At 34.8% G+C, this 27647-nt stretch overlaps 1 protein-coding gene across 4 annotated transcripts; it reads left to right on the top strand.

Moving 5' to 3' along the window:
* The first annotated feature begins 516 nt into the window (after positions 1 to 516).
* CFAP300 (cilia and flagella associated protein 300) lies at positions 517 to 27647 on the top strand. 4 transcript variants are annotated; one of them, XM_077113153.1, is made up of 7 exons: positions 518 to 678; positions 957 to 1038; positions 5562 to 5637; positions 12549 to 12715; positions 16527 to 16699; positions 26209 to 26275; positions 27207 to 27647. In XM_077113153.1, exons 1-7 carry the CDS (start codon positions 569 to 571, stop codon positions 27333 to 27335), a joined length of 804 nt encoding a protein of 267 aa, XP_076969268.1. In that variant the 5' UTR covers positions 518 to 568; the 3' UTR covers positions 27336 to 27647. The 4 variants fall into 4 exon arrangements, with proteins under 4 accessions (XP_076969270.1, XP_076969271.1, XP_076969268.1 ...); XM_077113154.1 differs by lacking the exon at positions 518 to 678 and adding an exon at positions 787 to 825; XM_077113155.1 differs by lacking the exon at positions 26209 to 26275 and having other exon boundaries at positions 517 to 678.

Raw genomic sequence — 27647 nt, 5'->3', positions numbered from 1 at the left:
CAGAAAAAAAAGACATTTGTCTTTATTAAACAGCATGTTGTGCAGTATGATGTATGGAAAATTTGTTTAACCTTCAGATTTAACTTTTAAAGAGTAAAATGAAACATGGTAAAAGAGAATAGTTTCCATTCTCGTCACATAAATATTGGTTGTCCAAAACAGATAAAGCTAATTAAATCAGAGTAATTTTTCCTCAGAAACTTTTGAGTCATCACATTCAGATACAAAATCACAGCGCTTACAGCGCTTGAGCCTAGGAAATTAACCCATGCTGAGTAATTCTGATTAAGAGTTGATTTCAACGAGCATCGACTAGCAATTATTCTCTGTTCCCAATTCGAGTTTCCATAACAGCATGGGTAGGAGTGTAGGGGCCGAGGGGCAGACAGTCGTATCTGCCTGGAAACGGGTCTGAGCTTCCCCTTCGCGCCCCCTCCCCCCCCCCCCCCCCCCCCCACGGCAGACTGCGAGACCCGGCAGAGTTCCCGGTACCCACGTGGCCTAGCCCCGCCCGCCGCCGCCGCGTCTCTATGGAAACGTCCCGGGGTTCCGCACAGCCGGGACGACCATGGCTGCCGGGGAGCCGGGGGATTTGGGCGGCTACTACTTCAGGTTCCTGCCTCAGAAAACCTTCCAGTCTCTGAGCGTGCAGGAGACCACCAGCCGACTCCGCCAGTGGTGAGGCGCCGAGGGGCAGGGAGAGAAGAGCCCCTTGGCCTTCGCGTAGTTGAAGCGCGAGACCCTGCGCGGGCCGGAGCGTCCAGGCGGCTGGGGCCGGGTCAGCCCGCTGGGGCCGGGTCAGCCCGCGGCCCCGGGGATCTCTAGGTCCTCCTGAGTGAAATCCGAAGCTTCTGAAATGCAGCGGGGCGGGGGTGAATTCCGTGGGTGGATCTGGTTGAATGGGCACTGAGTGGGTACCAACCCCAAGCTAACTTGACTTTCCTTCTCTGCCCCAGGTCCATGCTGGGCAGAATCCAGGCGCAGGCATTTGGGTTTGATCAGACCTTTCAGGCTTATCGGAAGGATGATTTCGTTATGGTTGGTATAGGAGTTGGAGAGTTTTTCAGCCTCTATTGATTTTTTTTTTAAATTTATGTCTGTTGATTTTTAATTTCCCCCTACTTCGCGGTGGATTCTTGTAAAGTCGCCATTTCTTAGTGACGTCCTTTGCTTGGAGTTTGGGAATAATAAAAGTAGCAAGTAATATTTTGTAAAAGGAACTTTTACCTTACCATCACCACAATTAGCACACTCTTTCGGTATCTTCAGTGTCCTACCTGAGAGAACTTTCCAATTCTGGCTAGTACTGGAAAATCCTTTTTTTCTCCTTTTAAAATAGGCTCACCTCATAATTTAATGCTATTACCCAGCTTTATGACCAGCTTTATTCACCAGGTTTAATTTATCTCCAAATAAGTTGCAGTTGTTTCTCAAAATCAGATTCATCCTTTGAGAACTGGGTTCAAGATCTAACATTAATTCCAAATAAGGAATTCCAAAAAAAAAAAAAATGTACTAAGCAATGGTACAGTTGTTAGCCTAAGTCTTTAGGTGCTAGAGGTGACTAGTTTGAAAATGGAAGAACTCACTTAAGTTTTACTGTTTTGTTAAAATTCAGTCACATTATTTTAATTGACACTGCTCATTTACTGGTTTGTTTTTTTTGTTCTCCTCTATCAAGTGGAAAACACAGTTATGGTTTTCGAAATTATCTTCATTCTTTCCCATTCTTGTCCTTTAGGCGTTAACTTTAATTTTTAATTGGCGCAGTTTATTACCTCATTCACAAACATTTCCTGAAGCCTTACCATGTGCTAGGCATTCTGCCAATTGCTGGAGATAGGAGGAATGGACAGGCAAGGGCCAGCTTTTCAAGAATCTTACAAGACTGCCAATAAATAAATAAAATCAGATAATTTCATATAGTGATAAAGGCAGTGAAGAAAATGAGTGAGTGGAGAACAGGGAACATTAGATAGAATTGTCAGGTTTCTCAACCTAATTAATAAACCAAAATATTTGATATGAAGGTAAATGGATTAAATGTCTATTTCCCTTTCCCAAAGATTGCATAATACTATTATAATGCTACTTTTAATAATATTAATGACATTTCTCGAACATTCATGGTTAGATTTTTATATATTTTAAAAAATATTTTTCATTTATACTATGCTAGTTCTCAAATTAATATAACTGTTTTACAAACAAGAGGAAGATCAGGATTAATTCACTGCAAATACTGTACAGTTGTTTAATAAAAGTCATTTGTTCAATAAATATTTGTTGAATACTTTATGTCCCTGCTGGGAGTATTTAAAAGATAAAGAGACCTGTACACTTACAAGTGATGTGGCATTGGGCGAAGTACTTAACCTTCAAAATAAAATTCTGCAAAATAGTCACAGTGATTGGCACATAGTAAGTGCCTCTGTTTTCACGGAGTTTACCTTCTAGTGTAGGGATAATGATAAACAGATTTTAAGAAAAACAAACCAAAAATAAAAGAGGAAGGTACCATATATACTCAAATACAAAAAAGATAATTTTCGCCCAAATTATTATTCAGAAAAAAGGATATTAACTCATAAAGTCTTTTAATATTTTTATTGATAATCTTAACAGACAGACATTCGTCACATATAAACATTCCATACATGGTGTACAATCAGTGACTCACAATATCGTCACATAGTTGTGCATTCATTACCATGATCATTTTTTGAACATTAGCATCACTCGGGAAAAATAAATTAAAAGAAAAAAGAAAAAACTCATACATATACCCTTACCCCACCCTCTCATTGACCACTAGTATTTCTAGCTCCCCAATTTATTTTAACCTTTGTCCCGCTTTTATTTATTTTTTATCCGCATTTTTTACTCCTCTGTCCAAACCCTAGGTAAAAGGATCATCAGATACAAGGTTTTCACAATCACACAGTCACATTGTGAAAGCTTTTACACACAGCGTGACTGTGTGATTGTGAAAATCTTGTGTCTGATGCTCCTTTTATCTACCTTATTAACAGACGAGTAAAACATGGAATAAAGATGAACAATAGGGGGAACAAATGTTAAAATAAATTTAGAGTGAAATGCTGGTGATCGGTGAGGGGGAGGCGTGGGAGGTACGGTATGTATGAATTTTTTCTGTTTTCTTTTTATTTCTGTTTTTGAATAGATGCAAATGTTCCAAGAAATGATCATGATGATGAATATGCAACTATGTGATGATATTGTGAATTACTGATTATATATATAGAATGGAATGATCAAAAGCTACAAATGTTTGCGTTTGGTGTTTTTTGGTATTAAAAAAATTAAAAAATTGATATAAAAAATATATCATTATACAATAATCTCCAAGAAACAAGGCTAAAGAGTAAAGAGTGTGGTATGTATGAGTTTTTTCTTTTTCTGGAGTGATGCAAATGTTCTAAAAAATGATGATAGTGTTGAATATACAACTACGTGATGATATTGTGAGCCATTGTTTATATACCATGTATGGAATGTCTGTGTTAAGATTTATCAATAAAAATTTTTTTAAAAAGAAAGAGTATGATCACCCGAAAGGAATGACAAATTAAGGGAAATATTTATTACCACAATCTAAATAACAATTCATAGAAAAAGTCAACAATTTTTCTCTATCCCAGTCTGTTCCTACCCTCTACTCCTTTGAGCTCCTTCTTCTCACCTCCCAAAATGTGGAATTTTTTGGATTATAAGATACTTAGGTTTTTAACGTTCCTAGATAATAACAGATTACTTCCCCAAAAGACTAGAGAGCCACATTCCCACCAGCAGCAGGTGAAAGTGTATATTTTCTGGTATTCTCACTAAAAATTATCAACCTTTTAAAAGCTTGCCAATTTAATGCATAAAAAGTTTTATCTTATGGTTTTTGTTTTAATTTTCTCACTCCTTTTGAAGTTGAGCACCTTTTCCTAAGTTCATTGGTCATTTGTATTTTTTACTTGCCTGTTTAAATCCTTTGGCCATGTTTAAACTGGGCTGTTGTTTTTTTCTTACTATAAATATTGTGCTTTTTTTTCTTCTTACCGTTGAGGATGTCAGACACCACCACCACCCTCGCCCTTTTAACATCACATTTCTTGCAAATATTTTTCCTAATCTATTGTTGTCTTAATGCTTGTCACAGACATCATGTTTTCTGGCCGACCAGCTCTTTTGAACCTCGTGTGTTTTTTGGGTTATTTCCAGCCTTGAAAATCTAAAGTGGAACCTAAAACAGTTGACTCCCATGTACTCAGGGCATGGACCTGTAACCTAGACTTATCAACTGATTAGTGCAAGACTGGGATTTTGAAGTGAGCAATTTAAGGGAGAAGGCACACATAATCCGTTTCTCGGACAAAGGTGGTGGCAGAGATGTCCAATTTTCAGATAGAGCAGTCCTGGCACTCCAGTAGCCATCTTCTAGTGCTTGATGGAGCTGCTGTAGAGGTGGCAGTTTCCTCACCAGGACAGTTATACCTTTGATTTCAGAGTGCTGTGGGTGCCCAACTTTGAGCCTGATTCTCTCCACCTGAAAATTCTGTGGACTACTTGAGATCCTTTTAATTAATTTCTTTTCTGCTTTTTCAGCTAGAGTCAGCTGCTGGTGTTTGGAACTAAACGTTTTGACTGCTTTTTTGTCTTTTTTTTTTTTCTTTTTTTTTTTTTTTTAGAGAGGGAGGAAGGGAAGGAAAGACAGAGAGAAGGAAGGAAGGGAGGAAGAAAGGGAAACATCTTTAAACATTTTCTTGTTTTATTGTATTTTGTTTGTTTGTTTGTTTTTTACATGGGCTGGGGCCGGGAATCGAACCGAGGTCCTCCGGCATGGCAGGCAAGCACTTTGCCCGCTGAGCCACCGCGGCCCGCCCTTTTTTGTCTTTTTTGATAAAGAAAATTTTCATTTTTAGAAAGTCAAATATATCACTTTTCTCTGTGCCCCTTGGGTAGAATTAAATTGATGGTTACTTTTCAACTTAGATCTAGTAAGAGAGTGTTGAGACAACTAATTGGGAAAACAAGATTGAGGGAAAACAGTTTTCAAACATTTTATAACCTCCTACTTTTCACTAAAAAGCATTATTTTTAGTTATTAAGTCCTAAAGATATCTGAATTTGCCAACAGGTATCTTTAGGTTGTTCGCACTGTTCTAGCTTGAAGGTAATGATGCTTTGTTTCTTTTTTTAAAACCCAGGCAATTTAAAATCATCCTCCCTAGTTTGAAGCAAATGAGATTCTACTGTAGTCAATTTTTAAAATTTTTACTTTTTTAACTTTTTAATTGTGTAATGTAACATAAATACAAAGCAAAGAAAGAAGCACTCTTCAATAAGAAGTTACAGGACAGATCCCGGAGTTTGTCATGGGCTATCATATAATCCTCTCAGATTTTTCCTTCTAGCTGCTCCAGAATATAGGAGGCTAGAAGACATAAATATTTTTTTATCATCACAATCATACTATAGTCAATTTTTAAAGTTAATTTTTATTACCATTTATAACAAAGTACTAACTTGCTCCCCTAAAATTTGTATTTTAGGCTTTTTTCAAAGACCCCAAAGTTATTCCCAATTTGAAGTTACTTTCAGATTCTTCTGGACAGTGGATTACATTAGGTAAATAAGATTTATTTTAATTTTTCAGGTGACTATTTTACTATTATAACAAAATCTTATCTCAGGTATTTTACTTATTAAAATGCAAATTGTGAATCATGACTCATCTATTTGTAACATCAAGGTTAGGTGTGACCAGCCTGTCCTGGGCTTCCCTTTGGGGAGTTCGCTGCTGTTCTTCTGGTTTAGCACACGAGCACTTTTTCTCTGTATTTGTTTGAAAAGTATTTCTTTATACCTTCTATGTACTCTGCTAGATGCCAGGAGTATTAAAATGAATAAGAGAAAACCTGCACTTAGGGAACTCCATTGCTAGGTAAAAAAATATGTACAGTAATATATCACAGATGCTACCATAGAAGTGTTAGCAAGAGGAGGAAAGGATCAGGAAAAGATCCACTGACCCGGGGATGCTTGGGCTAAGTCTTGATTGGAGTGGGTCATGGATTTCTGATAGGAAGTAACTGCCATGGAGTTTTTTTTAAATAATCATATATTAAATCAAGGAGAAGAGAATCTTAAATTTTCAAAATGAGAGCTTTGTTTAGAAAATATTTTCATAATACATTGAAATACAGCTAGAAACTTTAAAAGAAAAATACCCAACCATTTAAAGACTTAAACAACGCTCACTTAAATCTCTTAAATAGCTATTAGGTCAGTGAACGAATCATAGAACTAATAGAAGACTATTTTGAAAACAAAAACATGAACACTATATTGTAAATTTAAGGTTGAGGCCTCTTAATAGGGTAAGTAAAAGCTTTTATTTCACTTAGAAGGAAAATCTGGGTAGTAATACAGACTTATGCTTTAGAAAATGCAAATTAATTTAAAATACTAGATAATAGGTTTTATTTTTTGTAAATTCTTACATTGTACTTACCTGGAATTCTAATAGCCCTGCACAAAAAATAACTTAAATATTAGTCAAAACAGGATTACAAACAGGTCACAATTTTTAAATTAGGTCAAATTATACTGCTTTTGGCTAAAGACCACTGAAAAATTTATAGAGCAAAAAGCAGGTACAGTGTGATTTCAGACTAACAAAGTTAAACTTAGCAAATATATTTACTAACTGAATGTTTTCCAGAGTAAATAATCAGAACCATATATAGCAGTGTTTATACAGTAAAGTGTTACTGTTAAGTAACTTCAGTCAATTCTTTAAAAAAGAAAAATAAAGTATACTGAAATAAGTGTTACTTCACAAAATTACACTGCCTTTTTTTCCTAATTTTTGAAGAAGGCATTGCAAAAAGAGAGGTTCTGAAATTCCACGTAGGCCTGATAGGATCAATTGGAAGTCCCCTGAAAAACAAATCAAAGAAATAGCAATCCGTTTCAGAAGTGGACATTTTTAGTGGCTCTCTGATTCTCTTCCGTTATCTTGTTTTATCTCCTGCTTTTCTTCTTTTTCTGATACATAGGCCATCTTCTCTCTGTTTTTCTCTGGGGAACTTTATAAGCAAAATAACTAAGATTTTTTAAAAATGGGACAGAACATAGTGTCTTAGCAAATGAACCCATTTTAAAGGAAGTGATCATGAAACCTCCACCACTGACTGCACTGCCTAGGTTGCTGGTTGTTAGTACTCCTTCAGCCTCTCAGGAGTTTCCATTTTGATGCACTTTGTTCTTTTTTGGCTAACATATTAGGGTGCTTCTTGTGTGTCTGGCTAAAGACAGTGCACGTATTACCCCCCTTTAATTCTCAAAACAACCCTGAGATAGGCCTTATCTTATTTTATAAACGATGAGTCAGAGGCATAGGCTTAGTAAGTTGTGAAGTTTCTTGCAACTTAAGGGGTGGCACTGATATTCAAATCCAGGATCTAGAATTCAGGTCCCTAACCACTACACTAGATTGCCTCTGCCACTTTCAAATTGATGGGGGTTGCCAAAAGGCACCAATTTGGACACTAAATGAAAAAGTAGATGCCCATTCCATTTTAATGCTTGTATCAAGATACTAAAATAATACTGCAATGCATTCTTAATTTTCTGCGTGTGACCATAGAGATGCATTGTATAAGTGCTGGAGACATAATTTAACCAAATTCCTACATTAAAAAGATACTATGTAATAATATTTTTTATTATCATTTGTGAATTGATAAAAAGGAAGAAAATCACTGACATTAATGAATGACAAGCAAAGGGTTTCCTGTTACTGAAATGTTGATGTAAAGGCTCATAGAAATGACTCAGACTTCTAGAAATAAAGATTTTTCTTATATTTTAAGATATCTCGGAGTCACCTGGGAGGTTCACTAAAATGTTCCTTGCCCAGAAATTTTGATCCAGTAACTCTGAGATGGGGCTCAGCACAAGATACCACATTGTATTTGAATAATGACCTCTGTTGGTTCTTATGCTGCCCCTTAGAAATCCTACTTCAAGAAACACTGCAAAGTTGAGTTCATTGAACTCCATCTGTAAACATATCTTCCAAGTGTAACTAAAAATTCACAGCTTCGTGATTATACTTAATAAAGTTATTATTCGGATTCCAGTTAATGAATATCTAAATACCTGTTTCTTCATCTTTCGGTTCTAGCTTAAATTCAGTAAGCCTTAGCGTAGCTGACATTTTCCTTGCCTAGGTGTTTCTCTGCCTTTGCAGAGAGGTATTAGTCAAAAACAAACAAACAAAAAGGCCTGGAAAGGGCTTTCTTCTCCACACAACTGCATTTAAAAATCTTACCCTTTCTTCAAGCTTATATTCAGTGCCAGATCTCCCAGTCTCACTGCTTTATACCCTGTTTGCATTTATTGCTGTCAGTTACCTACTGTGATTATAAAAATGTTTATCTTATTCCATGTCTCATGATTCTTACCTTGTAGTGGAGGCTTGAACTTTTTTTTTTTCTTGAATTAGATAAGTTATCTTTCCTACCACCCAATAAAAGTATACAGGTTTTATCAGTGGACCTGGTACAGTAACTGCTTTTTATGCCATTTCATAGCAAACTCCCTTTCATGTTCTGGTCAGCTTGATGATATCTAAACATTGAAGAATGGGATCCCTTAGTGATGTCCAGAATAAAATATCATTTTCATATTAAAATTAAACTTATATAAGCTTGAATTTATTCAGTGGGGAAAAATTGTCTTCAGCATTTTTCTGGTAAAGAGCCATAATTTAATTTTAATAAAAAGTTATGGTTAATGTTTTTGTTACAGTTATGGAAGCTGTATCAAATCATATGAGAATTTAATAAATACTTTTTTGGAATTTTAACTTGAAAAGGCCCTAAAAGATAATTTAGTCTTTCTACTCTTTTTTTTATTACAGAAGTTGTAGCATCTTTCTACTTTGGACATTACTGTATCCGGGATAAAACAAACAAACAAAAAAACTAATATCTAGAGAAAAAAATTTCTGTTCCCCCAATTGGGAGCCATGTCTGTTTAGCAGGAACAACAAGCCATTTAATCTTTAAACCTGGCTTTTCCTTAAACTACGTAGGGTTTTCCCAAATCTAGACACCTTATAAGTAGCACGATAGTTTTTGGTTTTTGTGTGTTTTATAAACTTTTTATTTTGAAATAATTTCAAACTTTCAGGACACAAAAATAATACAAAACCCATACAGAACTCTAACACAGCTCCCCATTCTGACACCCAGATCCACCAACTTTTAACATTTTGCCATATTTGCCGTATCATTCTATATCTATCTGCCTGTTCATCTTTCTAATTACTTTCTAAACATTTGAGAGTAGGTTGTATATATCATACTCCTTGATATTTCTATGAACATTTCCTGATTTCCTAAGGACCAGGATATTCACATATATAACCAACCACCTTACCTACAGTTACCAAGTTCACGAAATTTAGCATTGATATAAAGCTTAAAGTCTATATTCCATTTTTTCATATGTCCTAATGCTGTCCTTTTGGGCCTTTTCTCCCCCATTATTAATCCAGTCCTGGATCATGTATTGTGTTTGTCATTGTCTCTTCAGTCAGTCTATTTTTTTTAATTGTGGAAACATATACAATGTAAATTTTACCATCTCAACCACTCCCAAGCATATCATTCAGAGGGATTATTCACATTCATTCGATACCAGAACTAAAAGGTTATGTTTTACATTTAGACATACCTTTATGGATTGAGCATACATCCACTGATAAAAGCACAACTGATAATATTATCATTGTTTTGAACCAAACTAAATTTATATAACCATTCCTGAGTAAAGAACAAACTTGCAAATACAACAGCAAATAATAATATTAATAATCACTACATTTAATATTGATCAGTTAAACCATGTATTTACTTTTTATTTTAATAGTGTATTTTTTATGTAGGTTTATTCAGAAATAAATGTATTTCTGCATACCTGTGTTAAAAATTTCTATTTATCCAGTTATATTCAAGAAATGTCCTAATTAATTTAACCTATCTAGAGCAGACTTAAAGCATGATTCAAAAAATATATAGAACCTCATGTTTTAGTTTCCTCTTCTCCCTTTTTTGGCAGATAATTGCTCGCTATCATTGATGAGAGTAACTGAACTTTTTAGTACCTTTAAATAATTAAATTCCCCAACTGACTGAAGTCTGGATTAGCTATATTAACATCCAATAAGAAGTGATCACAGTAATAGAGAAAAGTAGATTACTAAATTAATACAAGTCTTTCAGAAAGGATTTTGAAAACACTATCAAGTATCAAAATAAGGGAAAGAGAAAAGAAAACCCCTGTTATCACGTCCTGCCCTGTGGCTGTATTATTTATTTATGCTGATAATTAACAGCTAGATGTTATAACTGACAGCAATAATAGGTAAGTAAACTTCTTAATACAATTTTAAAATTAATATACAAGTCTTTTTCCTTGAGAAACACTTTTCTTTCCTAAAGGAATGCTATCCTCATGCCTTGGATTCAGTGGTTTGAATTTAACTACCTTCTCTCACCATCCAAATCTTTCTGCCACTCCCCAAAACATAGGTGGGGACGATTTATTAGAAGGGCCAATGCCATTCCCTCATCCTGTGGCCACCTCTTTTGGGACAGATGGACTCTCCATGGCTCTCAGCTCATTTCTCTGGTCTTCCAGTATTGCTCACAACTATTCTATCATTTTCCGTGGTTTTCTTTTCACCTTATCTAATCCCTCAAAGGACTGTGCTCTGTAACAAAAGGAGCTTCTTTTAGCGCATAGCTTTTGAATTTGCTGAGGTTTACGCAGTTCCTGGCTTGAGGCGTTCTTTCTTGCCTCCTAACTAACTTTTCTCAAGAGCATGACTTAGAGCAACAGGTCCTGGCATGATTCCAGGTGGTCTTCCAGAGAGAGGAAGCAGTCGCAGGTACTACTGAACTCTACTTAGGGGCAGGCAGCTTGTCAGGTCAAAGATTCAGCAACTATTTACAGGGAGAGGATACATTTAATAGAAAATCCATTCCTGAAAGACACAGTCAAGAAATAGGTATGGAATGAGGAAGGCAGATATCAGAGGGAGGCAAAAGCTAGAGCTACAAGAGAAAAGTAGACAAAATGTCATTATATTTGACACATATAAAATGTGTCAAATTTCTCTAATCCAAGATACCTTGATTACGGCTTGGTTTGAAATTTACTTTGACTTGGAAAGTTTTTATTATTTTTACACATTTTTAATAAACCCTGTAAATGAGATCATTTTTAAATGGAGACATTTTTAAATGGAGAGCTGTTTTCAAGATACCTTCAAGGACTTTAGAAATACTTGTTACTTACAGCAATTAAAATAATTTTTGTAATAGTGAATTTTAAAGTATTAAGCATGTTGCAAGTCCAAAAGCAATCCTTCCTTTTATAGATAATTCTGATGTATGCATTAAAACTGGGCTTAGTGGGACATAACTCCCAGGGGTGTGGACCTTCCTGGCAATTTGGGACAGAAAACGAGCTGAGATTGAGAAAGGGATTGAGAAAAACCCTAGAATGAGCTGAGACTCAGCATCAAGGGATTGAGAAAACCTTCTCGACCAAAAGGGGGAAGTGTGAAATGAGACAAAGTTTCAATGGCTGAGAGATTCCAGAGTGGAGAGGTTATCCTGGAGGTTATTCTTGTGCATTAAGTAGATATCACCTTGTTATTCAAGATGTAATGGAGAGGCTGGAGGGAACTGCCTGAAAATGTAGAGCTGTGTTCCAGTAGCCATGCTTCTTGATGATGATTGTATATTGATACAGCTTTCACAATGTGACTGTGTGATTGTGAAAACCTTGTGTCTGATGCTCCTTTTATCTACCTTGTCAACAGATGAGTAGAACATATGGAATAAAAATAAATAATAGGGGGAACAAATGTTAAAATAAATTTAGTTTGAAATGCTAGTGATCAATGAAAGGGAGGGGTAAGGGGTATGATATGTAAATTTTTTTTTTCTATTCTCATTTTATTTTTCTGTTCTTTTTATTTCCTTTTCTGAATTGATGCAAATGTTCTAAGAAATGATCATGATGATGAATATGTGATGATATTGTAAATTACTGATTATATATGTAGAACGGAATGAGCATATATTAAGAATGTTTGTGTTTCATTCTTGTAATTTTTTTTAATTAATAAAAAATGAAAATAAGAATGTTAAATAAAACTGGGCTTAGAACCCCCCTATGTACATAAAAAAATGCATTTCATTTTTAAGTATTCTCTAATTCATATATCCCTTCATCTAGTCCTGAAATGGTGGATTTTGTTTAAAACTCTTAATGATTAATAAATATGAGCAAGTGGCAAAATAAGAATTTAATAAAATCTCTAATTTTCTTTTAAATATATAAAAACATCATATTTGAGTACTTCTTAGAATCTCTGCATAGTAATATTTATTTTGAAAGTAATTAAGAATGTTTAATTTTTTATCACCATTATATATGAAACTTTCTTTTTTCAGGAACTGAAGTGGAAAAAATTGAAGCAATAAACGTTCCTTGCACACAGCTTTCAATGTCATTTTTTAATCGTTTATACGATGAAGATATTGTACGAGACAATGGGCATATTGTTAAATGTTTAGATTCTTTTTGTGATCCCTTTCTCATTTCTGATGAGTTACGAAAAGTAAGTAGAGAATTTTAAAATTTCACTGTGAAATTTTTTTTCAGGAAATGTAAAATGTCAAAACTTTTGCCTGCCTAAAGCCCACAAAAGACCCTTGCTGATGAATAATGATTAATGATAAAATATTTCATGGGTAGATTTCTTCTTGGCGGGCACTTTTCCTCACAATTTAATTATTTGTTTGTTTTAGTTGTCCTCCCCTGGGATGATTTTGCCCCCCATGAGACATTTTTAGTTGTTATAACTGGAGGAGATGCTGTTGGCATTTCCAGTGAGTTAGGAGACCAGGGTGCTGCTAATCATCATGCAGTGCACTGGACAGCATCTCACATAAACAGCAATCTGACCCAAAATGTCAGTGGTGACAAGGAAGAAAATCCCTGTCTACCTGATATGCAGCCCTATTTATATCAAATGAATGGTTAAAACATCCTTGGAATAAAAGAAGAATCTTTTTATCTCATTGCTGTGATCAACAAAGCCATTTGAGTAGCTGAATTAAATGTTTTAGTGAGAGGTACACAGAACTAGAATCAGAAGATACGGATTATTTACCTGATTCCTATTTATTCTTTACAAAATAATAGTGACTTTAGGCAAATCATTCGATCTCTTGAGCCTCATTGAGAACATGAATTGAAAGCACATTTAAATGAATTTTTAAAAATATGTGTAATGCAGTTAAAATGCATTAATATATCATTATTATAATTATTGAGAGAGAATCTAGACATAGATTCAAATACAGGCTCTGCAATTAATAGCTATGATATTTAACCTCTCTAAGCCTCAGTTTCTTCATCTATAAAATAAGAATAACCTGAGAATGATGTACAATAATGCATTTAAAGTGCTTAGAACAATGCCTGGCTACTAGTAAGCTTTCAATAATGTTAGCAATTACTACTGTTATTATTATTCTACATTAAAAGGGAGGAGAGATGTACAAGTCTAATGAATTGTAATTACAGATAGGAATTAATTTAGTAAGCTTCTCAACTACCACTCTGGGCATAGGAATCTTACTGCAGGAAACAGAAACATCTAGTCTGTCTATACATTGGTGTATACTAGGGCAATACTTAAAAAGACTAACTTAGTTTAAAAGAAAAGAAAATGAGCTAATGAGAATAATCAAACACATAATTGAATGAGACTGCATATGGTTTGCTCTTCAGTTAAGGAAGTATAATTATGTATTACACAAGACAATACAAATACTAAACAGTAGGGATCTGCTATTAATTTCTATTACTTCTCACCGAGGATTGGAAATGAATAGTTCAGGATAGTTCTATTCTGGGTTTCTGTCCTTTTGAGCACTGCTAATCTCAGTTCTTTCTCTCTGATCTCTACTGGCATATTTACTTCTTTGTCTCAAATAATCTCTAATTTCAGAGAATTCACCTTCACTTCTACAGAGAGTGCCTCATCAACTGATTATTTTTTTGAATGTGTAGTCAGTTGTCCTAAAACCAGCTACCTTGTCTCCATTGAATTGAAATGCCACCTTGATATCTACTTGATTCCCACATGTTTTGAAATCTCTGTCTTTAAATCGATTCTTTTTTTTCTTTTATGGAGGATTTACTTTCCAGCAGAATATTTTGCAAAACTGCCTGCTGCCTCTTATTTATAGGCATGAATAGCATCTCTATTTATGAAGCACCATGATTCAGTGTTTTTCTGTTTGTTGCCTGTATGTTTTACTCTCATGTGCTTTGCCATCCTGTTTCAACAGGGAGGGTTTAACTTATTTGCTTTCTGGTTGAAAAAAGAAAAAAATACAAAACACACAAAAAATCAACTTCCAGGTTTAGCGTGAATTAAAAGGGGGCTCTCCCACCGTGCAGCAACAAAGATTCTGTTGGCGCACTATGTAATATAAGTACTGTTAATAACCTCCTTCCTGACTGCCATATCTCAGAAGTTTGATTTATTAACCATTTTATGCCTATAGATCTGTATATGAATGAAGAGAAATAACAGCCATAAAATGTTATTGACTTAAAATTCATTCCAAAGCCTTTTTAAAATTATTGTAATATTTAAATATGCAGTCTAATCAATTCAACATATGAGGGTACTTGTGTAAGGAATGTGTTAATTTTTCATTCCTTAAGTCTTTATTCACCTTCATATTAAGCCAGATCTCCAGGTAACTGCAAACTTTTGCTTCAGTATCACATTATTTTGTTACAGAGAAGGATGTGGAGGGAGGGAAGGAAGAGAGGGAAATTGGGGAAGGGAAGATGTACAGATGTGTTACATGTAGCAATCCAGAGGGCAATAAACTTTACATCACTTACCCTCACCTATCCTTTGGTAAGGGTATAAGCTGTAACTATATAACCTATAATCTTGGCTTTTATGAAATCACAAGCAAGCTGTATTTGGACATTGTAGAGTTTTTGTTTTTGTTTTTGTTTTGCATGGGCAGGCACCGGAAATAGAATCCAGGTCTCCGGCATGGCAGGCAAGAACTCTGCCTACTGAGCCACAGTGGCCCAGAGTATTTTTTATTTTTTATTAATTAAAAAAAAATTACAAGAAGCACCAACATTCCCAACACATATACTCAGCAATTCACGATATCATCACATAGTTGCATATTCATCATCATGATCATTTCCCACACAATTGCATCAATTCAGAAAAAGACATAAAACAGTATTTTTTTTATAATGCCTTTTATATAGTGACCTTGTGATGTTTTTCTTAGAGATTGGAGTAAACAAAATATTTAGCTTAATCAGTTTTTCTAACTAAATGTACTTCTTACACTAGGCAGTGATTATCATATAACTCATATTTTCCTATTTTCCCTGTATGGTAGCATTAAGGATCATATACAATTTGTGTAGGTCTTTGCCATCTAGAGTTCCTTATGCGTGTTTATTTTCTCTTTCCCCTTATTTATTGGTTACAATTTTTTGTCTTTTACTAATTATTTTTATCTTAAATTGCAGCTCTATTTTTATTGTTAATTATTTTACATTCTTTTTAAAAGTAGGTAGGGTATAAAAGCATCAATAAAAGAAATATGTATTATAATTGCATTCATCAACTTGTCCATGTCCATTCACAAATTAATCAATTTTTTCTGTAATGCCCACTGGTATAAGAAAATTTCTCATGTCAAATCCAGTTGCACTGTTTTCTGAAAGAGGTAGCAAGGTCTTAGGAGAGCAAGAGTCAGGGTAGACAGGAGAAGTATGTTATTGGAGTGGAGCAGGAAGAAGAGAGGTGGGTATTGGCTCCGGTTACCTGAATGGTTCAAAATGGCATAACTATGGGAGTAAGGAAAGTAGTGATTCAAACTCTATAAGCTAAGAGGGCTTAGACAGTGATCATTTTTCTTTAGCCTTGGATTTAGCCTCTGTTTAAATTTGTGTTTTGAAGCAAAGAAGAGAAACCTTATGAGATGGAGAAGTTTCTCCATTTATTTATACTTATACATTCTTATCTTCAAATAAGGCTTGAGATGACACCAAAAACACAATATCTCTAAAACAATTAGTTAAAAAAAAAAAAAAACTTGAACACAGAAATAAAGTGGAAGAAGGAAAGATTTAGTAGCTGTGCTTTAAATTTTTGTTTATTCCTTTCATTGAACATTGGTATCTAATGATAAAATGGAGTGGAAAAAGGTGCAAATCTCCCAGATCACTGTCTCCAATTGCCTCAGGACTGGTTCTCAAAATACCTTTAAGATTATTTTTAAATATATAAATTGAAACTCTTTTGAAAACATGTAAATTAGAACCTCAAATTATGTTGTATTAAGATAAATTTTATCATCTTAACATAGGTTTTGCTAGTGGAAGACTCAGAAAAATATGAAGTGTTCAGCCAACCAGATAGAGAAGAGTTCCTGTTTTGTCTTTTCAAACATCTTTGCCTTGGTGGAGCCCTTTGTCAATATGAAGATGAGCTTAATCCATATCTGGAAACTACAAAGCTTATCTATAAGGATCTGGTGAGGTAATGTTGATAACAGTTAAATCTCTGGTTAATTGAGTGAGTTGTTTGTTTAACCATGGTGGGATTATACTGCCCTTGCTTCCAGTCATAACAACAACCAAAGTATATAAAAAGCAGCTCCTCCCTAACCGCTGTTGTAACTTCTCCTTCTCTTCCTGGCTAGGAGGTTTCTAAATTTCCCTTTCATTCTTAGTGCTCAGTCTCCTCATTTTTCATCTACCTTTTCTCCTTATTTCCATATTCAGACCAGTCACCCACTCCATCTCTGTTAGCAACTGCCATCTTCCTGGCCTCCTTTTTTCCCCCAGCCTCCTTTTCGATCTCAAGAGAGCACAAGAACTCTCTCAGGATATTTGAATTTGCTAGAGGAACAATAAAAAATTACCTTCGCTCCAAAGAGGTGAAAGAATTTTCATATAGGCTTAATATTTATCTTTTCAGATTAATTCTAAAGCTATGCGGTATGTTTTAGTTATTCGGTTAGTTTTCTTTTTTCTTTTTGAAGATTAAAGGAGGATAAAAACTTTACAAATCTCTTATTTACACTTTTTAACTGAAGTGGATATTCATTGGTTGTGTTTTTCAATGATAAAGATATTTGATTATCTTTGTAGGTAAAGGGGGAGGAAACAAGAGCAAGCAAAGGGTCCTAGAGCTTAGATTATATGTCTTAATAGGAAAGCAACAGAATTAGCTGCTTATCTGACCCTTGATTATTGCTTTACTTATATTCAGCCCCTCAGTTCTCGTCTGTGCATCAGATAGGTACACAAGAAACTGCATTGTATTACTATTTTATTTGGTTAATTTCTGACATTCTGAAGAAAAATATTTCTATAATCTTTTTTATTTTAATGAAAAGTTGTGTTAATGCATAAAGATTATTAGAAGAGATGTGTTAGAAACTGAATTTTATTTAAAAAACATACATATATATGTATAGTTGTCTGTATCATTTACAGCTCAGGAAGATTAACCAGTAAAATTCTAGCACTACCAGTAAATGCTCCTTTTACCCTAGACTTACGCACACATATGTGTGTGCACTCACACAGAGCCCACCCCAGCCCATCCCTACTACGGAGTGTTGTGCCCCTCAGCTACGTGAAACTGTAGAATTCCTCATTACCATGTGTTGTTCTGGGGGAGAAAGAGGAGGTGGTATAGGAGATTCTGTTAATTATTTGAAATAGAATCAACTTTTAGGACCCAAGCGTGAAGAAACTGCTTTGTCCAACATTCCTGTCCCTGGATTCTCACCTACACCTTTTGGGTGCTAAGAAAAAGATGTGATTCTCAGAGTAGTAGACATTCGAGGAAAAAGTGGGCAAAATGCCTAACACCTTACAGAAAGAATAGGAATTGTCTCTGTAGAATCACTTAATCAGGCAACCAGTAATTATTAATATTGTAGCTCTAAAGAGGCTACATGAGAAACAACAACTTCCTAATTTCCTTAAGGAAATTAGAAGAAAGTAAGATAATAAAAAATAGCCAAGTAATTGTTTAAAATCTTTTATAAATGCTCATTTATATCAAATAAAATATATATACCTTTAAAATACAATATGTTGAAGAAGTTCCCATCTGTTCATGTTTTTCTCGGGAAAGGATGCTAGATTCTGTCAAATACATTTTCTGTGTCATTGAGATGATTGTGTTTTTTTTCCCTTCATTTTATTAATGTGCTATTATAGTAATAAATTTTCTTATATTGAACTGCCCTTGCATACATACTTGATCATGGTATAAAATTCTTTAAATGTGCTTTTGGATTTCATTTGCAAATTTTTGTTGAGATTTTTGCATCTACGCTCATAAGACAAATTGATCTGTAATTTTCTTTTCTTGTAGTATCTTTATTTGGCTTTGATATTAGAGTGATGTTGCTTTCATAGAATAAGTTAGGTAGCATTCCCTCCTGTTCAGTTTTTTTAAAGAGTTTGAGCAGAATTGGTATTAATTCTCCTTGGAATGATTGGTAGAATTCACCAGTGACGCCATCTAGTCCTTTTCTTGGTTGGGAAGTTTCTGATGACTAATTCAATCTCTTGTAATAGGTCTGTTTAGATCCCCTGTTTTTTCTAGAGTCAGTTTAGTTTGTGGGTTTCTAGTAATTTGTCCATTTCATCTAGGTTGTCTCATTTGTTGGCCTACTGTTCTTCATATATCCTCTTATTCTCCTATTTTATTTCTATGGGATCAGTAATAATATCCCTGTTCTCATTTCAATTTCATTTATTTGCATCTTCTCTCCTTTTGATGTTATACGTCTTGCTAAGGGTTTATCAATTTTATTGACCCTCTCAAAGAACCAACTTTTGGTTTTGTTAATTCTGTTTTTTTAATCAATTTCATTTATCTGCTATAATCTTTGTTATTTCTTTCCTTCTAGTTGCTTTGGGATTAGCTTGCTGTATTTTATTCTAATTCTTCCAGGTGTGCAGTTAGGTCTTTCATTTTAGCTTTCTTCTTTTTTATTGTAGGCATTTAGCACTATAAATTTTCCTGTAACATTTACTTTGCTGCATCTGTAACTTTTTTTTTTCATGTGTAACTGGCTTCTCTTATTGGGTCTAATATATTTTTTTTTTTTACATTTTTTTTAAATAATTTCTTTTTTGTTTTTAAAAATATTTTTATTGACAAATTTTCACACGTGGATGGTCAGTACATGGTATACAATCAATGGCTCATGATATCATCACATGATTGTGTGTTCATCACCATGAAATAATTTTTTATTAATTAAAAAAAATTACAAGAAAGAAATGCAAACATCCTTAATATATGCTCATTCCATTCTACATATATAATCAGTAATTTGCATCTGTAACTTTTTAATAAACACTTTATTGATACATAATTCATATGCCATTCAATTCACTCATTTAAAATTTACAATTCAGGGGCGGGTCACGGTGGCTCAGCAGGTAAGAATGCTTGCCTGCCATGCCCGAGGACCCGGGTTCGATTCCAGTGCCTGCCCATGTAAAAAAAAAAAAAAAAAAATTTACAATTCAGTGGCTTTTAGTATATTCACACGGTTGTGCATCCATCACCATGGTCCCTTTATTTTTTTACATCCCATCTCCCCATTCTTCCCTATGTTTTTTTATTTTTTGTCTTTTTTCTTATTCATCTACCCTTACATTGGTAAAAGGGAGTGTTAGTCACAAGGTTTTCACAATCACATGGACAGACTTTAGAAGGTTTATAATTATTCATTCATCTTCAAGAATCAAGGCTATTGGTTTACAGTTCAACAGTTTCAGGTATTTCCTTCGCGCTACCTCCAAAACACCAAAAACTAAAAAGAGATATTTATATATTGCATAAGAATAACCTCCAGAAAGACCTCTCCACTCTATTTGAAATCTCTCAGCCACTGAAACTTCATTTTGTTTCATTTCTCTTCCCTCCTTTTGGTGAAGAAGGCTTTCTGACTCCTACCATGGCCGGGCCAGGCTCATGCCTGGGAGTCATGTCTCACATTGCCAGGGAGAGTTACACGCCTGTGCGTCCCATAACTTTTAATATGTTGTCTTCTCCTTTTCATTTGTTTCAAGATATTTGTTTCTCTGGCAGTTTCTTCTTTGACCCACTGATTGTTGAAAGAGTGTGTTGTTTAACCTCCATATATTTGTGAATTTTCCAGTTCTCCACCTGTTATTAATCTCCGTCTTCATTCCGTTATGGTTAGAGAAAGTGCTTGGTATAATTTTGACCTTTCTAAATTTACTGCAACTTGTTTTGTGACCCAACATGTGATGTACCCTAGAGAATGTCCATGGGTACTTGAGAAAATGTATATCCTGCTCTTGTGGGTGCAGTGTTCTATATGTATCTGTTATGTCTAGTTCATGTATCGTATTATTCTAGTTCTCTGTTTCCTTATTGATCTACACTCTCCATGCTCTGTTGATGAAAGTGGCGTATTGAAATCTCCAACTGTTATTGTAGAGACATCTATTTCTCGCTTTAGTTTTGCCAGTGCTTACCTCATATATTTTGGTGCACCCTAAGTAGGTACATAAATATTTATGATTATTATCTTTTCTTGGTGGATTGCCCTTTATATTAATATATAATTTCCTTCTTTGTCTCTTATAACAGTTTTGCATTTAAAATTTATTTGTCTGATATTAGTATAGGTCTCCAAGCTCTTTTTTGCTTACTGTTGGCATGGAATATCTGTTTTCAACCTTTCACTTTCAACTTTCTTGTGTCCTTGGGTCTACAGTGAGTCTCTTTTAGACAGCATATAGGTGAATCTACTTTTTTATCCATTCTACCAATCTGTGTCTTTTGACTGAAGAGTTTAATCTATTAACATTCAACGTTATTGCTGTAAAGGCAGTATTTTCTTCATCTGTTTTACCCTTTGGTTTTAATTAGTCATATCTTATTTTGTCTCTTTTTTTACCCCTTTAGTTATCCTTACTGATAATCTTCATTTCTATACTCTCTTCCAAGCTTCTCTCTCTATCCGTTCCTTTCAGCCTGCAGAACTCCCTATAGTATTTCTTGCAGGGCTAGTCTCTTGTTGATGAACTCTCTGTTTGTCTGTGAATATTTTAAACTCTCCCTGATTTTTGAAGGACACTTTTGCCAGATAAATAACTATTGGTTGGCAGTTTTTCTCTTTTAGTACCTTAAGTATACCATCACTGCCTTCTTACCTACATGGTTTCTAATGAGAAATTGGCATTTAATCTTATTATGGTTCCCTTATATGTGACAAATCTGTTTTCTCTTACTACTTTCAGAATTCTGTCTTTGACATCTGACATGCTGATTAGTATGTGCCTTGGAGTAGGTTTCTTAGAATTTACTGTATTTGTAGTATGCTGTGCTTCTTGGACATGTACATATATTTTCATAAAAGTTGGGAAATTTTTAGCCATCGTTTCTTCAGATATTCTTTCTGCCCCTTTTCTTTGTTCTTCTCCTTTTGGGATGCCCATGATGCATATGTTTGCATGCTTCACGGCGTCACTCAAAATCCCTGAGAAAATCCTGGAATGAGCTGAGACTTAGCATCAAAGGACTGAGAAAAACCCTAGAATGAACTGAGAATTAACATCAAGAGACTGAGAGAACCTTCTTGACCAAAAGGGGGAAGAGTAAAATGAGACAAAGTGTCAATGGCTGAGAGATTCCAAACAGAGTGGAGAGGTTATCCTGGAGGTTATTCTTACGCATTAAGTAGATATCACCTTGTTGTTCAAGATGTAGTGGAGAGGCTGGAGGGAATTGCCTGAAAATGTAGTGCTGTGTTCCAGTAGCCATGTTTCTTGATGATGATTGAACAATGATATAGCTTTCACAATGAGACTCTGTGAATGTGAAAACCTTATGTATGATGCTCCTTTTAGCTACTATATCAACAGAAGAGTAGAACATATGGGATAAAAATAAATAATAGGGGGAACAAATGTTAAAATAAATTCAGTTTGAAATAGTGGTGAATGAAAGCGAGGGGTAAGGGGTATGGTACGTATAGTTTTTTTTTCTCTATTATCATTTTATTTCTTTTTCTGTTGTCTTTTTTCTTTTTCAAATGTACTAAGAAATGATGAATATCCAACTATGTGATGATATTAAGAATTACTGATTATATATGTAGAATGGAATGATTTCTAAATGTTTTGTTTGTTAATTTTTTTAATTAATAAAAAAAGTTAAAAAAAAAAATCCTTGAGAAAGTCCTTAATTTTTTCTATGCTTTTCTCTATTTTTACTTCTGCCTGTCTGATTTTGATTGTCCTGTCTTCTCACTCACTGATTCTTTTTACTGCCTGTTAAAATTTGCTGTTGGAAGTCTCTAGTATACTTTTTTGGGGGGTGGGGGTGGGGGTGCATGGGCCGGGAATTGAGCACAGTTCTCCCTCATGGCAGGCGAGCATTCTACCATTGAACCACCCATGCACACTGATTACCTTGATGAGTTATCTCTGAAGATCAGTTTCTCCCTCTTATCTAGGGTTTTATTGTTAACTGGCTTTATGTTAAGGCTCTTCTTTGATGCTTGATCTAATTTATTCTGGACCTTTAGAATAGCTCAAGTTTAACTGATCAGATTTTCTCAGCTCTTCATCTGATTCTTGCCCTGGATATGTGGTAGAATTTTTAAAATTGCACTTTATGTGCAGTTGTTTCACCTCCAGGACAAAAGCTTCCTTTCCTCTTTTCCTTTTCCAGAAATCTTGATCTACACTGCTTGTTTTTGTGCAGAATTTTCTCCATGTTTTGATTTGTTTAAATTCTCTCCCTCAGTCAGTGCCCCATTTTCCTTAAGCTTTTCAGTTTTGGAACCCTCCTGTTTTAACAGCAGTTCAGTTTAACCCCACCCACCTCCTTTTTTTCCCCCTCTATGATGCTTTTCTACCTCTGTTTTTTTCCTGTTATGATATCCTTCCCCAGCAGACCAGATAGGTTCAATCCAGAAAGGTGGGTTCAATCCAGAAAAGTAGGTCAATCCAGAAAAGTCCATTTTGTTTAGGTATCCAGGTGGCAGTAAGCGGATTGAGTGAGCACACCACTTGCAGCCACTGTTCTACTGTGGTCTATCTCTTTATGTCCCCCCTTCTGAGGGCCCTTTGGTATGCAGCATTCCTCAGCAGCTTGTGTTCCCTTCTTGATCTGTGGTTGACTTGGGTGCCTGTGTTTGGTTATGCATGGAGTTCTCACTCACTTATCTAAGTGACTGTATGGTTTCTCTCCCTGTTGGGAGAGAGGGACCCGGGCCACTGCTTCTGAGCCACTCTTGCTCTGCAGTTTGGGGTGGGGAGGGAGTGGCGGGGAGGGGGAGGGGACAGGAGAGAAGGGAATTGGCAGGTCAGGACAGAAGTTTCCTCCCTGATATTTTTCTCTTTCTTTGATTCAGCATTTGTGGAGTATTCTCCAGTCTCTACCTTCCTCTAGAGTTCTAAGCAAATAGGATTTGTCCTTTTATTTGATGAATTTCTGAGGTTTTTTTTCAGGGATTGTCTTACATCACCATGTTGATGACATGACCTTGATTCTTAAAAATAGTAGAGTTAGCTGGTATGGTACATGTATTCTGATGTTTAGAGGTAGTGTGGTTGATCCTCAAAAATTAGCAAAACTGATCATTGAAAAATTGTAGAAACAATCACTTTTTGAAAGAACAATATGTAAATTATGTTCCAGCAGTCTAAAAATTCCCTTTTAAATTATTGATAAGCACAAACTTTTACAAAGTTTTATTTTTGGATTTTTAAATTGATGGATAATTTACGTATACTTAATTGCATAAGTCATAATATATAGCTCAGTGAATTTTTGTATATGTTTTATAACCATGTAACCACTTTCATAAGTAACCATAAGTATGTTTGATATTTTGATCTAGAAGCGGCTATCTAGTTGTAAACAAATGTTCTAAATGGAGTGCTTATCATCATCACTTGCATAATCTCAAATGTCATTTTCAATTTTTAAGCAGAGGGACAATAGATAAATATATAAAAATGACCTCTTCCCATGTCATAGAATTATAAAAAAATCAATTTAATCTTGTGACTTCTTGATTTAAGCCTGGATTAAATCTCTAGTAGAGATGAAAACTACCCAAGAATCTGGAAGTCTTAAGGCTGGTCATCCCCTGTAGATGCCTAAATGCAAAAGCACACACATACACATGCTTGCACGACCATGTCACCACACCTCCCTTGGAGTCCACCTCCCTCCTCTTCCTCCTCTTCTTTCCACATTACTTTTATAATTGTAGTAGAAGGAGGAAGTGACACTTTTACCTGATAAAGAGGAGAATTTAACTTATATGTGTCATATGTGAATAATATCTCTGTTACATGTATACATATGGAGTGTAGGTGTTGGGTAAATGGCTGAGAGCTAGAATAACTGGTCACTGAGTCCTTGGATTCCATTACCAGATATCACTCTTAGCTGGGTAGTCTTTGTTCTAGTTTTGCTAGCTGCCAGAATGCAATACACCAGAAATGGAATGGCTTTTAAAAAGGGGAATTTAATAAATTGCAAGTTTACAGTTCTAAGGCTGAGAAAATGTCCCAATTAAAGCAAGTCTATAGAAATGTCCAATCTAAGACATCCAGGGAAAATACCTTGGTTCAAGAAAACTGATGAAATTCAGGGTCTCTCTGTCAAAGTGAGAAGGCACATGGTAAACAGGGTCAGGGTTTCTCTTTCGACTGGAAGGGCACATAGGGAACACAGCATCATCTGCTAGCGTTCTCTCCTGGCGTCCCTTCACAAAGCTCCCCAGGAGGCCTTTTCCTTCTTCATTTCCAAAGGTCGCTGACTGATGGACTCTGCTTCTCATGGCTATGTCATTCTGCTCTCTTTGAATCTCTCTCATTCTCCAAAATGTTACCTCTTTTATACGATTCCAGTAAACTAATCAAGACCCACCAGAATGGGTGGAGACACGTCTCCACCTAATCCATTTTAACAATCACTCTTGATCACTCAATATCACATCAAGATCACATCAAAATGTAACTCCTTGAGTCACATCTCCAGGGGGATGATCTAATTACAGTTTCAAACATACAGTGCTGAATAGGGATTAGAAGAAATGACTGCCTTTACAAAATGGGATTAGGATTAAAACATGGTTTTTCTAGGGTACATACATCCTTTCAAACCAGCACAGTCTTAAATAAATAGATCGTTTAGCTTCTGTAGTTTTATTGTCTATAAAATTGGTAAAATAATGCTCACCTCACTGAATTCTTCAATCTTTAAATGAGATAATGTATTTAAAGGTGTTTTGCAAATCTGTAAAACAGTATAAATGCAATATGTGTGTGTGTGTGTATATATGTAGATAATAAGAATATAAGTATATTGCTTGCTTATTTCCCTCAATCATCGATTTGCTTCCTCATTATGTATTGCCACAGGTAATCTTCTGTGTCTACAGCAACTGAAAGAGAGCTGCTAAAGGATACTTATTCTTAATATGATATAATATATAATTTAATGAGTAGTTTTCATATATATATCTCAATTGTAATATAATCCTGTAAGGAATCATATTATGTCCAGTTTATATATGAGAAAATTAGGTTCAGAGAGGTTAATCTTGCCCAGAATGAAATAACAAATCAGTGGCAGAGCTGGCATTCAAATATATTGTTTAATTCCTTAGTCTAGTATGCTTTCATCTATTCCTTACAGCTGTCTGCACCTCAATCTGACTTTAACCAATTCTTACGTTACCGATGCTTTTCTCTGGACCTGGGAGTCATTTCATCACCTGAATCTCAGAGTGATATCAAACTTCAAACTGTAAAACTCAGTTTCTTCCAGTTTCATTTCAGTTGACCTTGCTCTATCCTTTAATGAAACCTCAAATGTCTTTCTTTTCAAAACACTTTAATTAGATACAATATCCCTCCATGAATAAGTACACCTAAACCCTAAAAGGGATCCATATTTAAAATGTATTATGCCAGTGCTTGTTACATTTGAAATACACCATTTTTTTCCTATTTTAGCGTTCGAAAGCATCCTCAAACCAAGAAAATACAAATTACCTCTTCTGTCTTTAAAGTTACGGCATATGTAAGTATTGAGGGGAAATTTGCCAACCAATCAATTTAATTACTTGCTATAGGGTTTTTGCAACTGGAGTTAGCAACTAGGATAATATTATGTGTAGGAGAAAAGATTAAGATGTTATTTAGTTTTGTTGAAATTATAAATTGATAGGTTATGTTTTCTTTGGGGGAAAAGTATGGAGTCTTTTTCTCAGCTTCCTTTCTGTCTTCTGTTTCTCATGATATTCCCTGTTTATTTTAGAGCTAAATCTGTGACTTAGATGGAAGAGAACACTGTTCTTTAATCTGTCAAACCATAACTTATGGAACAAGTAAAATGAGAATGTCATAAATATCCTTATGTCACTGAGTCCAATACTTGAATTTTAATGTCACACACAAGATATTATCACATATGAAGCAGTTTCTAAGCATCTTCATTCACTCACTCAATATTTGCTACTACTGTGCTGTGCTAGAACATGGTGACAAATAAATGAGACAGTTTCCATCACAACAGATCCTCATAAGGGCCATTTCTTCCATGATCATAAAAAGTGTGCAATAAATAAAGCAAAAGCTAAGAAAGAGAGAAACACCTAAGAGTCCCTGCCTTCATGGTGTGTATGGACCGTGTTCTATAAAGAAAGCAAAAATAGAAGAAAATTACAAAATAGAAATCTTTGCAGTGTTAGCACTTTAAAATCACTGTTTTAAATGATGAGATTCCTTTTGGACTTTAAATTCCTTAAGGAAAAGAATTATGCATATATGTATAGTCATACATTTTGTTGGTAGACTGTGCTGAAAATTAATATTTGTTAACCACCAATTTATCACCAAAGATTTTATGTTTCATGATGTTTTGACAAAATATATTTATACTGTAATAGTAAAATAAGTTGATTATCATTTAAATGTAATTTTATAGAAATAATTAGATTTATCTTTTTCAGGATTCTGCTGGTATGTGCTACCCTTCAACAAAGAGTCACGAACAGACATTTTCATACTTTATTGTGGATCCTATCAAGCGTCATGTTCATGTTTTATACCATTGTTACGGTGTGGGGGAAATGCCTTAACAGTACTTTCAGATTATCCATATCTACTATTCTTTTTTTTAATTATCAGTCTTTAAATTCATTACTAATTCATAGGTAAACATTTACTGTGCAAATTGTTACCTTGAGTAACAGGCAAAGAGCCTTCTTAGAGCCAAAGAAAGCAAACATAAAGATGCCTTTCTTTAAATTTGCCTGGAATACTAACTCAGGAACTAACACCATCTTTAATATAATGTATACCATTACCAGTTGTGGACACTTTACAGAAAATTAAAAACTACTAAAAATCTAGTTCATATTCATAGCATTAAAATTCAAGCAATTCCTCAA

This window comes from Tamandua tetradactyla, chromosome 8 (assembly GCF_023851605.1).
Source record: "Tamandua tetradactyla isolate mTamTet1 chromosome 8, mTamTet1.pri, whole genome shotgun sequence".
In the NCBI taxonomy this organism is placed as follows: Eukaryota; Metazoa; Chordata; class Mammalia; order Pilosa; family Myrmecophagidae; genus Tamandua; species Tamandua tetradactyla.
This window is presented reverse-complemented; position numbering and strand designations above follow the sequence as displayed.